This window comes from Heptranchias perlo, chromosome 1 (assembly GCF_035084215.1).
Source record: "Heptranchias perlo isolate sHepPer1 chromosome 1, sHepPer1.hap1, whole genome shotgun sequence".
NCBI classification, from domain to species: domain Eukaryota; kingdom Metazoa; phylum Chordata; class Chondrichthyes; order Hexanchiformes; family Hexanchidae; genus Heptranchias; species Heptranchias perlo.
The window spans coordinates 141163073-141180319 of record NC_090325.1 but is presented as its reverse complement, the minus strand read 5'-3'; the positions used below and the strand labels follow the sequence as shown (position 1 = coordinate 141180319).

The 17247-nt window shown below is 41.9% G+C and overlaps 2 protein-coding genes across 3 annotated transcripts in view; one reads left to right on the top strand and one right to left on the bottom strand.

The window, feature by feature from the left end:
- Positions 1–17247, top strand: part of fhip1aa (FHF complex subunit HOOK interacting protein 1Aa) — a 149554-nt gene that overhangs the window by 124858 nt on the left and 7449 nt on the right. For both annotated transcript variants that reach the window (XM_067992080.1, XM_067992071.1), the window contains 3 exons: positions 8074–8276; positions 9642–10718; positions 15340–15518. In XM_067992080.1, the coding sequence (XP_067848181.1) occupies positions 8074–8276; positions 9642–10718; positions 15340–15518 (1459 nt within the window). The remainder of the gene's footprint in view (positions 1–8073; positions 8277–9641; positions 10719–15339; positions 15519–17247) is intronic.
- Positions 6492–17247, bottom strand: part of gatb (glutamyl-tRNA(Gln) amidotransferase, subunit B) — an 84762-nt gene continuing 74006 nt past the window's right edge. Inside the window, exon 14 of the transcript XR_010964264.1 lies at positions 6492–9136. The gene's annotated coding sequence lies outside the window, so the exon portion shown is untranslated. The remainder of the gene's footprint in view (positions 9137–17247) is intronic.

The following is a 17247-nucleotide window of genomic DNA, read 5'->3' as shown; positions in this document are numbered from 1 at the left end:
ATATTCCTTGATTCTCTTAGTGTCCAAAAATCTATCGATCTCAGTCTTGAATATACTCAATGACTGAGCATCCACAGTCCTCTGGTGTAGAGAATTCCAATGATTCACAACCCTCTGAGTGAAGTAATTTTCCTCATCTTTGTCCTAAATGGCAGATCCCTTATCTTGAGACTATGACCCCTAGTTCTAGACTCTCTAGCCTCTCAGCATTTATCCTGTCCAGTCCTCTAAGAATTTTATACGTTTCAATGAGATCACCTCTCATTCTTCTAAACTCCAGAGAACATAGGTCTGTTCTACTCAATCTCTCCTCATAGGACAACCATCTCATCCCAGGAATCAATCTATTGAACCTTTGTTGCACCACCTCTAAGGCAAGCGTGTCCTTTGGTAAGGAGACCAATACTGTACACAGTACTCCAGGTGTGGTCTCACCAAAGCCCAAAATAATTTTCTAAGTGCCCAATTACTACATCTTTAATAATAGATTCTAGCATTTTCCCTACTACTGATGTCAGGCTAACTGGCCTATAGTTCCCTGTTTTCTTTCTCTCTTTCTTGAATAGCGGGGTTACATTTGCTACCTTCCAATCCATGGGGACTATTCTAGAATCTAGGGATTTCTGGAAGATCAAAACCAATACATCCACTATCTCTGCAGCCACCTCTTTCAAAACCCTAGGGTGTAGGCCATTAGATCCAGGGGATTTGTCGGCTTTTAATCCCATTAATTTCTCCAGTACTTTTTCTTTATTAATCTTAATTAATTTAAGTTCCTCACTCTCGTCAGATCCTCAGTTCCCCACTAATTCTGGGTTTTTTTTTTGTGTCTTCTACTGTGAAGACAAATACAAAATATTTGTTTAACGTCAGTGCAATTTCCTTATTCCCCATTATAATTTCTCCGGTCTCTGCCTCTAAGCGACCTACGTATTAGAAATGTTTAGATGAATCTTCAAAGAATGGGTCACAAAAGTTGTGCAAAGCCATAGGAACCTCAAGAACAACTTTCACACCATTTACATTCATGGGTATAGCACTTTCATGGGCCACAGGTTTTAGGTACCCTGCCCAAGACAACAGAGCAGGTGTCCCTTTCTACGATCATAGCAACAATTACCTCAGTCAGATTCATGAATTGTAAGTTGTATCAGCCAAATGTGCTATTCTTAGGACATACCTCTGATATTTTAAGGAAGTCTGTTTGGATCATTTGCAGGATCTCCTCATGAGCTCTGGCATCCTAAAGAAGCTTATAATAGTGGGGCCTTTCAAGTATTATCTTTGAGGCACGTACATTCTTTATCCCCGTAGCTCTATATTATGGCAAAGAAACTGGAAGGATTCCCTCCTTTTAGAATCGTGGAAAGGTTACAGTATGGAAGGAGGCCATTCAGCCCATCGAGTCCATGCCGGCTCTATGCAAGACCAATCCAGCTAGTCCCACTCCCTCGCCCTATCCCCTTAGACATGCAAATTTTTCCCTATCAAGTACTTATCCAGTTCCCTTTTGAAAGCCACGATTGAATCTGCCTCCACCACCCCCTCCGGCAGTGCAGTCCAGATTCTAACCACTTGCTGTGTAAAAAAGTTTTTCCTCATGTCACCTTTGGTTCTTTTGCCAATCACCTTAAATCTGTGTCCTCTGGTTCTTGACCCTACCGCCAATGAGAACAGTTTCTCTCTATCTATTGTCTAGACCCTTCATGATTTTGAACACCTTTATTAAATCTCCTCTCAATCTTCTCTGTTCCAAGGAGAACAACCCCAGCTTCTCCAGTCTATCCACATAACTAAAGCCCCTCATCCCTGGAATAATTCTAGTAACTCTTTTCTGCACCCTCTCTAAGGCCTTCACATCTTTCCTAAAATGCGGTGCCCAGAACTGGACACAATACTCCAGTTGTGGTCAAACCAGTGTTTTATAAAGGTTCATCATGACTTCCTTGCTTTTGTACTCTATGCCTCTATTTACAAAGCCCAGGATCCCATATGCTTTCTAAACTGCTTTCTCAACCTGACCTGCCACCTTCAACAATTTGTGCAATATACCCCCAGATCTCTCTGATCCTGTACCCTTTTTAGAATATTGTGCACTCTAGTTTATATTGCCTCTCCTTGTTCTTCCTACTGAAATGTATCACTTCACATTTTTCTGCGTTAAATTTCATCTGCCACATGTCCGCCCATTTCACCAGCCTGTCTGCATCCTCTTGAAGTCTATTACTATCCTCCTCACTGTTCACTACACTTCCAAGTTTTATGTCATCTGCACATTTTGAAATTGTGTCCTGTACACCCAAGTCCAAGTCATTAATATAAATCAAGAAAAGCAGTGGTCCTAGTACCCATCCCTAGAGAACACTACTCTATACCTCCCTCCAGTCCGAAAAACAACCATTCACCGCTACTCTCTGCTTCCTGTTACTTAGCCAATTTTGTATTAATGCTGCTACTGCCCCCTTTATTCCATGGGCTTCAGTCTTGATGACAAGCCTATTTTGCGGCACTTTATCAAACGCCTTTTGAAAGTTCATATACACCACATCATCCGCATTGTGGGATCTTAGAAAGCTAAACCGATCCTTAAAATTCAAATGGATATTCATTTGGTGCCTCAGAGATTCGTTAGTAGCTTATCAGCTAAGTGTTATTTATTACCAGACGTACACTTGGCACTGTCAATGAAATTTCGCCAGCTTTATTTCCAGGGAATGGTTTATTGCTACAGGGTGCCACCCTTCCAAGTATTCTCAAACTACTGTTTGGTGGTAGCTATGCACTTTTTTGGTTGCAGCATCTCCACGCACACTCACGTTTAGATAATTAGCCAGTGGGGACTATTGGTCGACACCCTACCTGTTGGGCGGTGTTATAAGTGATCGGTACTCTCTAGGGATTAGGCTCATTGTTGACCACAGAAAGCCTCAGTTTGGGCCTGTGCAAAATCTTTCATTTCAGGGGTACAGTTTACAGGATCTGGAAGTCTCTTATCGTTAGGCAGATTCAAATTTGGGGATCTCGTGTTTTCTCCAAAGGAGGAATTATGTATTGTGACTGAGGCTCATTTTCAGGTACTCGAGCTAATGACAGCAGCCATCTTCGTGATGCCTAACGTCCATCCCATCAGTTATATCTGTTCAGACAGTGGCTACCCCTGCAGGGTTCTCCTTGTCCTATCCAGTTCATAGTCAGTGAGGCAGCTTAGGGAAATAAACAGGGTTACTGGTTTTGTGATTGAATAGGTCGTATTCCTTTATTACACAGGGTTCTGAAATTATCAGTATTTTGGGGGTTACTTGCTGTGATTTGATCCATTTTGCTCTGTGAAACCACAGATCAGTGGCCTTATCTATAGGCGTTCCTCATCAGGTGTATCTCCAGTAGGACAGAAGTTGCAACATTTTCAGCTGCTAGCTCAAGGATCAGTACTGTGATTTTGAACACACTATGGTAGCCTGTGACATCAGTAAACAAGGGGAGCTTCATTCTCGTGTACTCTACCAAGATGCAGAACAACTGATAAGCAGGTGTCTAGCCACGGAGTGCCCTTCTTGAATTAGCATACAGCCAGGGTATGCCTGAAAATAAACCTATTCTAGAACCATCTGCTTCTTGTTTCTACACCCGGATCGGGGAGGGGAAGGGTGGGGGGGGGGGGGGGGTGTCATATGCATGGAAGCTGAAAGGCTTGTTTCTTTTTCCTGCAGACAGACATTTCTGTTTATCTTTTTCTGTTCCCAATACCCAAGGTATTGCAGAAATGCACAGACTAAGTGATTATGATCATTCCATTCTGGCCCCATCAGCGATGATTCGATCCATTTTGCTATGTGAAACCACAGAGCAGTGGCCTTATCTATAGGCATTCCTCGTCAGGTGTATCTCCAGTAGGTCAGGAGTTGCAACATTTTCAATGTTGATCCTCACAATGAGCACAGTCAGTATTTCTTACCCTACAGTAGGGGTTAAATGCTGCATCCTGAACCAGAGTTTTGTCATTGAACGTCATTGAATTCTAGATCCAAGTTTTCCCTTGTTGAGGGTTGAGCCCTAGTTCAATTCCTGAAACTTGTCTTATAATATCAAGTGGTGGAAGTCATCAGAATATGTGCAGTTATCCATTCTCCCCATCGTTTCTGAGTTTCATTATATTCTATAATATCTGCAGTACTCGTATGAGCAGGTCTAAAGCACAGTTCTGTTTGAGTATGGATGGCCTCCATCGCAGCCTTTTATGAAACTAAAGTTTCAGGTGTGGTAGGTTTACCAACCCTTCATATCTCACGTTCTGACAGTGATATGGAAGTTGCAGGCCAAATAAGTCTCCCCTAGTTCTTAACTGCATTCTTAATTAGTCCTTAATAGACTGATGAACCCAGTGTTTGAGCCACTCCAAGGCATGATTTGACATTTCTTACTTGGAAGGCAGCATTGTTAGTAGAGTCTGTTTTAGTTGTAGGTCAGCTGTGTTTGATTTGACATGAGGGTGGCATTGTTCTTGGACTCACCGAATTTCCCCTCAAGGTGGTCTAACAGTTTCATTTGGGCTGAGATTTTTAAAAATCCTCCACCTTCTTAGTTAATTGGATGAGGATCCTTGGTCGATATTTAGGAGTTCCAGCAGTTGTTTATATTATGTGATAAGAAGACCTGTGTAACTCAGTACTAAGTAGCATATCGTATGATGGCTAACGGAATGTATTCTACCTTGTTGCCGTTTAGCTGGAAACCATCCCAGAGGTCTAATTAAGGGCCATTCTGTTTGTTCTATAGCTGGAGCCTTCTCTTAGTGTCTATGTGGTGAACCTTCTTACAGGCATTGCTGGTTAAATTTGACCAACTCTAAGGACAGTGTTTTCAGCACATCTATTCTGGTGCTGAGGTTGGAGTGTTCCAGCTATGGCCCCCCGTTCTCCTAAATTGGTACTACTTTGACATGGCTCCCACAGTGTATGAGGGATGCTGAATGATGATAGTAAGGTTACCTATCTTGTAGCATCTTCCTCATTCTTCATATGATGGCATCCTTTAGATACCATGGTCCTCTCCAGCCTGCGTAGTTTCTTTTCAGGGTGGCATAGAGATTAGCTTCAGCCTTCTATGATGTATGACTTGGCACTTTAGGGAGCAGCAGGTCAGATTTGTCTCCACCCAGCATGATGTCAGCATAAAAAATGTTATGCGCTTACTCAGCACTAGTTTTCCCCAGAACCAACCAACGTTACTCATGTTCCTATGGTGTGTACTACCAGTCAAAGAATAATGATCACCCTGCAAGGTAGGCAATTTCACTTTCTTGTGTCCTTCACTCTACCTAGACTGCTGTGTTGGTTGTGGGAAGGATGTAGATGAGTGAGAACAAGCAACAGCTGCCCGTTCAGGCTCAGTTCCAACACAGTGCTAATCTGCTTCTTTTTAATTTACAAATATGAATACAATGTTAACGATTAACTTTAATATTAAATATTAATTACTACCATCAATGCCAGTTAATGCATAGCATTCCTTTAACACTGCAGATAATATTCACTGACTAAATATGTGCTGGTGACCTTGAGGTACAATTTGCATGGAATTATCCCGATCTCCCGCTGTAACTTTGACAGAAGATCGATGGAATCCCTGCAGAACTGGTGTAAACCCTGGTATAAGTTGCCTGTGGAAATTCTAGGCACTAGTGCCTGAATTGTTTGAAGCAATATTTTCTCTCAGAGAGGCTCTTCAGGAGACAGGAAAAGACCACTGTACTAGAAAGGCTCGGTGCACTTTATATATGATTAACTACACGTAGTTATTTCAGATTCTTTTTAAAGTTTATCTTATTCAGAAGAAGTGTGTGGAACTATTGGGAGAGAAATTGGACTCCGCTGTGCCCGTTTTTCTTGCACAAAACACACCCATTTCACGTGCTGTCTTCCACGCCCCAAAAGTGCCTGTAATATGTTCAACGCCATATTGGGTCAGGTGATGTTCAGGGTTCCCTGATGCCGTTAGGCCCCTTGTATATGTTAATGAGGGGCCTAACGCTTTTTTCAGGATCTCTCCTGGAAATTTGTGAGTGCTGAGCAGAGTTTGTGCTAGGCCTGCTCAGCTGAGTTTTTTGGTTCATTATGCGGCCTAACTAGCGGTCCTTAAAGGGAGGCCGCCAACAATAAGGCAACTTTGTTTTGTAACCTATCTTAATGTCGAGCCAGGAGGAGCAGGCGGCCCATGTTGATCTTCAGCAAACTGGAGCACTGCCTCTGGGCGCCCGGTTGGTGTCTGCAGCTCGCCGGAATTATTCAGATGATGCTCGAGGCCCAATTTGGGATGTACCTTGGCCTGTGGCGCGCACTCCAACGCATTGCCGATTTCAGGCTCGAAAACGGGCCTAAACCTATTAGGTCTGAGTATATTTCCATAATTCCACATCTCCACCTAAAGAGGTTTAAGTCCCTACATGTCAGATTCTTTGACTGTAGATACCCAATCTCACAATTACTGGAATCTGTCATTTATTGCTAGTCTTTATTGTGCATCAATTGCCATTTGTATAGAGCTTCTGCATAAAACACCTTCCAGCAGATCTAATTCCAGTGCAACGCCAAGTCATCAACAGTAAATTTCTCAAATGAATTGAATATTAGTCCTAAAATTGGCCTATTATATTTTACTACAAATGCTAAAGAAGCTGCATGAGTTGAATTTGATGAATTAGTAGCAGAATAGCTAATGCTATTGTTTTCTCATTTTCTTTTTCTGGGGGTAAGAGGCAGGCTAGTTAAAAGGAAGTGTTACACTAGATCCCATTCAATCAATTATAATGGTAATTTTTGTTTTAAATTGTTGCATTCCACTCCTAATGGTTGCAGAGACATAACATTCATGCCCTTTTTATATTACAAATTTGCTTCTCATAACAAGCAAATTTGTAAATGACTTGGTGCTAGCTCCTTTGGAGGCACCAAATCTCTCCTCAGGTGATGGCTACACTGGATGCCTCCAACAGAAAGTGCTACTCATGGCAAAGCTAAATAGAACTTGGTGTCAGGTCTGCCATTTTGCCACTGGCAACTGAAAAGTCAACCCACCCGTAGAGGCCAACAATGCACGTTTGATACCATTTTTGGCCTAATCCCAAACAGATTAAAAGTCACAAATATGACTTTGCACTAGGTCGACGGGTGTAAGAGTTGTGCATGCACTGTTGCTTTAAAGTCATGTTCACAACTTTTGCACAGTCATTCCACTGTGTAAATGGGACACACTGTCACCTTAGAACCAGTTCTCTAATGTAAAAGGGACAGTAAAGAGGTTATATTTGTCAGTATATGAATGCAGCTTTTTCTTCCTCCTTTCAGTTGGAAAATCCTCCATGGGGACTCTTAGTGACCATTCCTCATATTATTGTGGACGTGGATTCTGCTGTCATTTTCAGAGTGTCTTTGAACAGATAAAAGGACTTTTATCTATGATACAATTTAGAAAATCTAAATATTATGAAAGTTACAGCAGACTTTGTGCCTGTGAGCTGGTCCTGAGATGTTTCAGTCTCAGGACGATGATGCAGCTCTTTTAAGTTAAATAAACTACAAAGGAGGAGGAAAAGAAAACCCCGAAGCAGGAAGAAATATTTGATTCCCCTTTATTATTCAATAATTATGCAGATTCCCGTTGGGACTGGATCACCTCGTTTACATTAAAAGTGCATTGTTGGCCTATCTAGGCAGAGGGATCAGCCTGCTTGGGGCCAGACCCAAAATGGGAAACCAAAGCCAAATGTTGCAACTGCAAACTGTTTATATTTGCTGCAGCTAGTACTTTTGGTTACGGGCAGGGAGTGACATTTCATTCCAGGAGAGTTTCCCTGCCTCCGATGAAAAGAGCATTGGCTAATTTATTCTACAACATTACCTCTGACAGGACTCTTGGCAACGGAGGCAATGCTGTAATACAAAGGAAGCATTAATAGCAAGCATAAGTAGTATATTACCGTCAGGTTTCACAGCTAATTTATGATTACCCTCAGGTTTCACAGCTAATTTATGATTACCCTCTGACCTCACTAATTAAGGGGCTTGGCTGTTGCAGGTACCTAATACCATGTAATCACATGATGCTGAGCCAACGTAGGGCAGTGAGGGAAAGAGATTGCTACTCAGTGTCTGCTGCCAAGCTGCTTGCCTTGACACCAGCCTGCTGTAATTTTGGCATCTGCCTAGCCCAGGGAGAACAAGAGGGCGAATACTTCTCGGGATCAAAGGTCCCTGATCCATCCCACACTGTCACTGCAGGTATGAGTTAATTTTTTGGTTTATTGTTCTATCCAAGAATTGTAGAATAACTTCACATCCATTTATGGTGGTACAGAATTGACTTTGAGATCATTAGAGGCCATTTACCTTACGACGTTTAGAGGAGAAAAACAACTTAGTTGGCCACAAGGTGATAACTGGTAACTCTTGATAAGCTTACCCTTCAATTTCCAGGAGACTCAGATAAGATTGAATTGCTGTATTACTGAAGAGATGCAGAATCCAATTCGGGAGGCCCAGAACTAGTATAAACATGTATCCCTTCAGATCTGAGTCTAATCATTTATGTATATGGTTAGCAACAGTGGTCCCAGCATAGATCCCTGCGGGACATAACTTCCCATTTTTTGCCAATCCATCAAACTTTCCTTAACTCCTACCCTCTGTTTCATAGCCATTTTACAATCCATTCTGTTACCATTTTAAAAAAAAATCCTAACAACATTCCTTTTCCACCATCATCTTCTGTGCAAAAGCTCCATGGATATTTTTCTAAAGTAGCAATACAGGTTTAGTAACAAACACAATAGGCTTGATGCCATATCTGTTGCTGCAGTGGTTGGTGCTCACAGCATGTACTATGGAAGGTTTAAGCTGGCCGATTCCGTACACAGGTTTCAGATCTTGATCGTGTCGTGAAGGAGAGGCCAAGATGGTAACCGGGCACTCATTCCACTAAAAGGATGGGGGAATCAGAAGCCAGTCTCCTGGGATTGCTCTGGCACACCTTCTAGTGGTTAGTCCAACAACAACTTGTGTTTAAGAAGAGTCCTGGCCGGTGTTGAGAACAGGTTGCCTGGCCTCCCCTTGGCTGTGGACGTGTGTCTAATACTGGAAACCTGAAGAGAGGGAAAGAAAATATAATCCTAAAATGAGGGAAACAATTCTAAAATAATTGTAAATTATAGGGCACTTGTAATGGAATGAGAGCCAAAATATTTTAAGTATAAAATGTCAGCTGTGACAGCAGTAGGGGTGCTACAATTGGCCTCAGCGACAGGCTAGTGAAGGGAAAAATCAGACACTGTTCCTGCTCAAGTGACTTCTGCTGGAAGGTATGGGGATATTGGCAAAGATGGGATCTGGCTCAAGTGTGATGCTCACCTGTGAATTCCTCCATGCCTTTACTATCTAGACTCACACATGGTTGAGGTACCAGAGGATGCCTGGCGTCTATGGAACTGTACTGCCCACGAGTGAGCTCTTTCAGGAAGGCGGGACAAAAAATTGGGGGGGATGGAGAAACTAAATAAGAAATATTTAATAAAATAAAATGTAAACTGTACTGCTCCTGGACCATCAGATGTTCTTAATAGTATTGACTTCAAACCCATTTTGTCTCAGGCTCTGAGAGAGTGGTGGCATATGCACAAATCCCAGGGGACTGGCACAGACTCCAAAAACCACTGGATATCAGTTACCTGCAGTACCTGTGGGAGGCTCGGGTTAACATCACCACCTGTATGAAAAACTGCAGAGTGTGGTCTGCGCCTTATGATGGAGAAAATCCAGACGCTGAAATTGTTTCCCCAGTGTTGCCAGAGGACAACAGCAAACTCAACAGCGACTCATTGGCTAAAGCCCAACACAATCCTGTCATGAGAAGGACCAGATTGAAGGCCAGTTCCGCCAGGGAAAAGCTGCAACTGGACTTAGAATGGGATGACAGTTACGACACCGGAATGTCTCCGGGTTCCGAGGAAGACACCTTGCAGCCTTATTTACCTTTTGCAATTAAGCAAGGAACTGGGAATGATCCACAACAAGCAGATCCTCCGAAGCACATTCAGGAGATGAAGAAAAGTGCATTAATGCTCATTAGAGGTTCCTACATTGAGGAATCAGATTTCCACGATGATGTCATGGTTTATAGACTATGTGCAGAAAAAGATGCTCAAGATAATGTTGAAAGTAATCCTAAAAAGGTCGAAACATCAGCTTCCATGAAAAGCACAGATCAGAAGGCAGTGATGAGCAATGGGCCTGCCACTAGGACAGTACAGAGCACATCGAGGAACACTGCTTCAGAGGAGCAAACTGCTGTGAGTGCTAGCTCTGAGCAGGGCACAGAAATGAAGCAGTCTGTACAGGGATCCGCACAGAAAGAAAAGAAACAGAAAGACAGCCTGCATGTAATAAGCACCGAGTCCAAGTGCTCCAACCAGCGTACCTTGAGCGTGGAGACTGATGATTTCCTTTCACAGTATCACGATCTTCTTACAAAGTTAAATTCTAATCCCAGTGATTTATTGGCAATGAAGCAGACCTCACCTGAACCCAGCACTCCTACAGAAGAGGATGATGATTTTGAGAAGTTCTTTGAGCCCCCACATTCCGACAGTATAACTTCTCCATTTGGTCCAAAAGTTCACCTGATGTATTCCAATAATCCTGCTAGAATACATGGAGCTCCATTCACAGGTATGTTGATATAGAAAAGGGGGAACTGAGTACGGTGCAATTTGTTGACATCTGAGGTTCATAGGTCGCCTCAATGAGTTTATTTACGTGTCAGCCTTGGCTCAGTCATTTCACTCTCGTTTCTGAGTTAGAAGGTTGTGGAGAGAAGTTAGGAAACACTTCTTCACACAAAGGGTGGTAGAAGTGTGGGACTCTCCCACAAACAGCAGTAGATGCTAGCTCGATTTAATCATTTTAAATCTGAGATCAATAGATTTTTAAGAGCCAAGGGTATTAAGGGATATGGAGCCAAGGCAGATAAGAACGTAAGAACATAAAAAATAGAAGCAGTAGGCCTTACGGCTCCTTGAGCCTGCTCCGCCATTCAATAAGATCATGGCTGATCTTCTACTTCAACTACACTTTCCCGACCTATCCCTATATCTCAATTCCTTTAGTGTCCAAAAATCTATCGATCTCAATCTTGAATATACTTAACGACTGAACATCCACAGCCCTCTGGGGTAGAGAATTCCAAAGATTCACAACCCTCTGAGTGAAGAAATTTTTCCTCACTTCGGTCCTAAATGGCCGACCCCTTATCCTGAGATTATGACCCCTAGTTCTGGATTCTTCAGCCAAGGGAAACAGCCTCTCAGCATTTACCATGTCAAGCCCTCTAAGAATTTTATACATTTCAGTTAGATCACCTCTCATTCCTCTAAACTCCAGAGAATATAGGCCCATTCTACTTAATCTCTCCTCACAGGACAACCCTTTCATTCCAAGAATCAATCTAGTGAACCTTCATTGCACCCCCTCTAAGGCAAGTATATCCTTCCTTAGATAAGGAGAACAAAACTATACCCAGTACTCCAGGTGTGGTCTCACCAGAGCCCTATATAATTGCAACAAGACCTCCTTATTCTTATACTCCAATCCCCTTGCAATAAAGGCTAACATACCATTTACCTTCCTAATTGCTTGCTGTACCTGCATGTTAACTTTGTGATTTGTGTACAAGGACACCCAAATCCCTCTGACTACCAATATTTTTTAGTCTCTCACCTTTTTAAAAATATTCTGCTTTTCTATTCTTCCTTCCAAAGTGGATAATTTCACATTTTCCCCACATTATCTGCCACCTTCTCGCACACTCACTTATTCTGTCTATATCCCATTGCGGACTCTTTGTGTCCTCCTCAAAGCTTACTTCCCCACCTAGCTTTGTATTGTCAGCAAACTTGGGTACATTACACTCAGTCCCCTCATCTAAGTCATTGATATATATTGTAAACAGCCGAGGCCCAAGCACTGATCCTTGCGGCACCCCACTAGTTACAACCTGCCAACCCGAAAATGACCCGTTTATTCCTACTCTCTGTTTTCTGTCTGTTAACCAATCCCCAATCCCATAAGCCCTAATCTTGTGTAACAACCTCTTGTATGGCACCTTATCAAATGCTTTTTGAAAATCCAAATATACTACATCCACTGCTTCCTCTTTATCTACCCTGCTAGTTACACCCTCAAAAAACTTTAATAGATTTGTCAAACACGATTTCCCTTTCATAAAATCATGTTGAATTTGCCTAATCATATTATGGTTTTCCAAGTGCCCTGTTACCACTTCCTTAATAAGATTCCAGCATTTTCCCGACTACTGACGTCAGGCTAACCGGCCTGTAATTCCCTGTTTTCTCTCTCCCTTTTTTGAATAGCGAGATTACATTTGCTACCTTCCAATCCACGGGGACCGTTCTAGAATCTAGGGATGGAGTTAGGATACAGATCAGCCATGATCTCATTGAATGGTGGAACAGACTCGAGGGGCTGAATGGAATGTTCCTGCACCTGTTCAAGTCCCACTGTGGAGACTTGAGCACAAAATCTAGTACTGAGGTGCCGACTTTTGGATGAGACATTAAATTAAGGCCCTGTCTGCCCTCTCATGTGGACGGAAAAGATCCCATGGTACTATTCGAAGAAGAGAAAGGGAGTTCTTCCCTGTCTCCTGGCCAATATTTATCCCTCAATCAACATCACTATAACAGATTATTTGGTCATTATCTCATTGCTGTTTGTGGAATCTTGCTGTGCAGAAATTTTCTGCTGCTTTTCCTACACTACAACAGTGACTACACTTCAGTAAAGTGCTTTGGGATGTCTTGAGGTCGTGAAAGGCGCTATATAAATGCAAGACTTTCTTTCATTTCTTCCTTCAGACCAGGTATATCCCAGATTTGAACCTCGATGTGAGTAAAAATGATTTCATAAAATACTCAAAAGTTCATGGTCTATGTAGTTTCCAATTTTTTAGATTTAAAAAATTCTTAAACATCAAAAATGGTTCAGAAGAGAGATGAGCTAAATGTTAGAACACATGCAAAGAATAAATAAGACAAAATAGCAAAGTGAATTTCTTGGAGAAGAGTATTCTCATTGGTAACAATGTTTATTTTGGATCCAAATTTGAAAAGCTAGTGTAAAAAGCTCTTAAGTAACACCAAGAACTTGAACTGTTTGAATAGCTAAATATTACAATTCTTTGTTACTATGGTATACGAACAAGAGAAAATGTCAGACAGGACAGGACCAGCTGGCCTATCTAACCTGTCTCAAGCGTTGTGATGTAATGTATCAGGATAACTCGACTACCTATATGGTATAGAGGGAAAGAATTTTTATTGTGTCTTTCATGTCCTTGGGAAATCTCAAAGTGCCTCACAGCCAATGGATTACTTTTGAAGTGTAGTCACTGTTGTTATGTAGGCAAACATAGAGGCCAGTTTATGCACAGCAAGGTCCCACACACAGCAGTGAGACAAAAGACCAGATAATCTATTTTAGTAGTTTTGACTGAGGGATAAATGTTGGTCAAAACACCGGGAGAACACTCTGCTCTTCTTCGAAAAGTACCATGGGATCTTTTACAGCCACTTGAGAAGGCAGTGCCTCACTTTAGCATCTCATCCAAAAGATGCTATCTCCAACAGTGCAGTGATCCACTCAATACTGCACTGAAGTGTCAGCATAAGTCCTGGAGTGAACCCACAACTTTTGACTCAGGTGAAAGCGCTACCACTGAGTCAAACTGACACTTAAATGTGGCCGTTATCTAGGGTATTGTGTATGTTTGTTTGCCTATAAACTGTTATATCTGCATCTTGTTATATGCTGTGTTATAAACTCTAATAATCCCTCCTATATCCAGTCAGCCTATGTGCCATTTTGTAACTGTTTTTAGAAAAATGTTATCTCCATTCAGTAGTGTTCTGAAACATTGTCCAGGTGTACAATGTGTTGTCAGGAAGCCTTTCAGAAATGAAAAAAAGGAACAATTTTCTTTTTGCTGTAAGATTTGGAAATTCATTGCAAACTTGGAAACAGGAATACACTGCGGTCCCAACTGCTTTAAAAATTGGGCCTCTAACCTCAAATTAAACCTGATCAACTTTACAAGGAAAGCATTGAAAACATCTACAATCAAACTCAACTCTGAATCTGCATTCTTTCAGCTTTAGTTTGACTGTTTGATTCACTTTTGCTCTACACCAACCTTGAGTGAGACTTTCCCTTTTTATAATCTGTGCATGTTGTGGAGACATTGAATTTCTCTTCCTTGCAGTATAGTGCTCAGTTCCACCATCTCTAGCCCTTTTGTTCAGTGTTGCTGCACTGCATTTAGATAATCCAGTTGCAAAGCATAGGTGGCAGACAAGTGCTTAAATGCACTGTTCATGACTGCCATTCCCCACAATCAAAGTTCCGGAAATCTGATCTGTTGACTGTGGTGCAGCCAAGAATTGTTCAGGTGTTTTCCCAAAGAGAGGCAGAGAAAATCTGTGGTTCAGACAATCCAGGCCACTCATATTTGTTACCCAGGAACCAGTTTAAGAGATTTGGGATGACTTGTGTTTTTAAAAGGAGAATTTCATATTTGCTTTATTCCCACAATTTTTTAATTTTAGTAATACTTTGGAAAGTTAAAATTGTTTCTGTTGTAAAATTATACCATTTTATTTGCATTTATAAAATATTACTACAAGACCTCACCTAAGTGGCCATTTTTCATGTGTAAGCCTAGACATGGATTGTCAGTAGGTTATTTAATATATCATGGCCTCACCTAACGTCCAACACATGAATACACGCTCCAGCAGAAGTGAGAACATTAGCTGATTTTTTTTTCTTTTCTCCTCCCCTTCCTAGTCCCAGAATCATTGAAGCTAATTGTAGACCCTGGCTGAGATCAGCCAGGGTCTACATTTAGCAGAGAGTAGGAATTGAACCTGGAAACTTTAGAAATGTTAAAAAAAATTTAGTTCTCCTTATGGATCTATTTAACCCCCCCACCCCTCCCTCGCCTGTATGTGCCAGTTTATGCTAGGGTACGGTTCCAAGGGTACATGGTACCTCTGGTGCCATGCTCAACTGGCCCATTTCTCATGTGCTTGCAAAGAGACTATAGCAAGTGGGTTGATGTGAGTCCTTTATCAAGGAGGGAGCTATAAACAGTACTATCAGGCAGCCTGTTAAGGTACTTACTACATATAGTGTCACTGGCAGTCAAGGTGTTAACATCACTGGTAGCCGGAAGTACTCTCTCTTCTCCTGACTCACTTGACTTTTCTGTTTACAGGACCATTCATCAGCGTTTTATTGTCTAAGCTGGAGAATATGCCGGAAAATGAATTACACGTAAACTTGCTGCTTACTGGGATTGTTGCTCAACTGGCTTGCTATCCACAACCCCTCCTCCGTTCTTTCTTGCTCAACACTAACATGGTCTTTCAGCCCAGTGTACGCTCGCTTTATCAGGTACAACAAGCAGTTACAGTGACTGGGGTTCCACCGAGTTTTAGAATTCAGAAGCCTTAAACAGCGGTGTTTAAAAATAAATTAAAAATAGTTTTACCTTATCTTGCAACTGTATTTCTATACTAGAAAATCTGTCTCACTGGTTCTAATTGTGGGAAGGAGGCTGCCATTTAAAGGAGATTTATATTAGCTTGGCCACTGATTTACTGTGACTGAATATATGAAATTCCATATATATTATGTGGGATTAATGGATTTTTTTAGTCAGTCTTTTGGTGATTTAATTCTGGAAATTAATCCTTTTTTTCACGCACATCATAAATTAGTGGCCTTGCAGACTATTTTTTCCTGAAGTGCGCTGCTCTTGTTCGGGCCTAGTAGTGCTGGGTATACTTATCCTAGACTATTCAAATTTATTTGGCCCAGGGGCACCTCCGGCGTATGCCCATCCTCTGGGAGGGAGAAGCACTGAGGAGGAAAGTGAAGCGCAGATCCAGGCACCTCAGACCTGCAGCTGTGTGTTGGCCCCCTGGAGATTAGCACCTTCTAACTGCTGACAAGGTTGTAAGCCAGAAGGTGCTGATTAGACATGAGCATCTGGGAGTTTGATGCACTGACAAAGCCTTCCCTTGCAGTCTTCGGTCTGCTTGTGGATCCCAGTGGATCTTTGCATCAGTGAGGGTTCGGGTTTGGGGAGCAGGTCAAAGCATCATATGAACGGGCGATCTGGAAAACGAAGCAGACAACCAAGAACACCCCTTCCCGCCTCATATAAATGGTTTTCACGGGCCTGTGCCTACTGCAAATGCAGGCCAAGCTCTGCCATCACAGAAAAGCCCTGGAAATTCTAGGGAAACGTAAAAGGGATGGAAACCCAGCGATCCAGTCCCTTCCCCTTTTTCCTGACTGTTCGCATTCAGAGAACTGGGTGTTCCCTGAGGCAAGGGTCAGGAAAATCAGCCAGTCACATTTTGAGATTTTTGATCCTTTGTTCATAAATATAACTCCTTCCCAGATCCTTTTTAAGTATTGTGTTTTAAAACAAAGCGAATTCACAGAGGTTTATAATGCCACTGAGATGATGGGGAATTTGACGTAATTATGAACCAATTATCCTTACTGTTTCCTACAATGATCGAGACATTACTTTGTTTCAGGTGGCCTAACAAAACATCCACACCTATTATGATGGGGATGATTCTATTCATGTGAGCCCAGCATGAGGTGTCTGCTGAGAATATATTATTGGGAGAGAGGGTAGTTGGTTTGGTTGACAGGCTCACTGGAGTATCTTTTGAACTGGGAAGGAGTTGAAGGCCATGAGAGTAAAGGAGAAAACAGACACATAGGCAGAGGATGGTTTTTCAGTTTTGGGGTAGTATGGATCTCTAATATGACACTGGCTTGTATAAATGTTGTTTCATAACTACAGTTAAAGGAGGCAATTTCTTTTACCTGCGTAGGTTTGCCAAGTTGGATGTTATTTTCAAGGCTAGGCTTGATTTTAGCTTTTGATTTGACCTTTACTGCTTTCAAAATGTATGCAAGCAAATCTTTCTCTTATCTTAGTACTTTTTAAACTTAGTAGTCTGTAAACTTCTGCTGTTATTTTTAGTTGAAAGCGAACTATGGACACTTTAGTGACACAGCCTAATAGCTTGAACAGTAAGACATGGAATACCCATGATTCTAGTGAGCTCCCAAACTTGGCTTGCTATTAGGAAGTTGT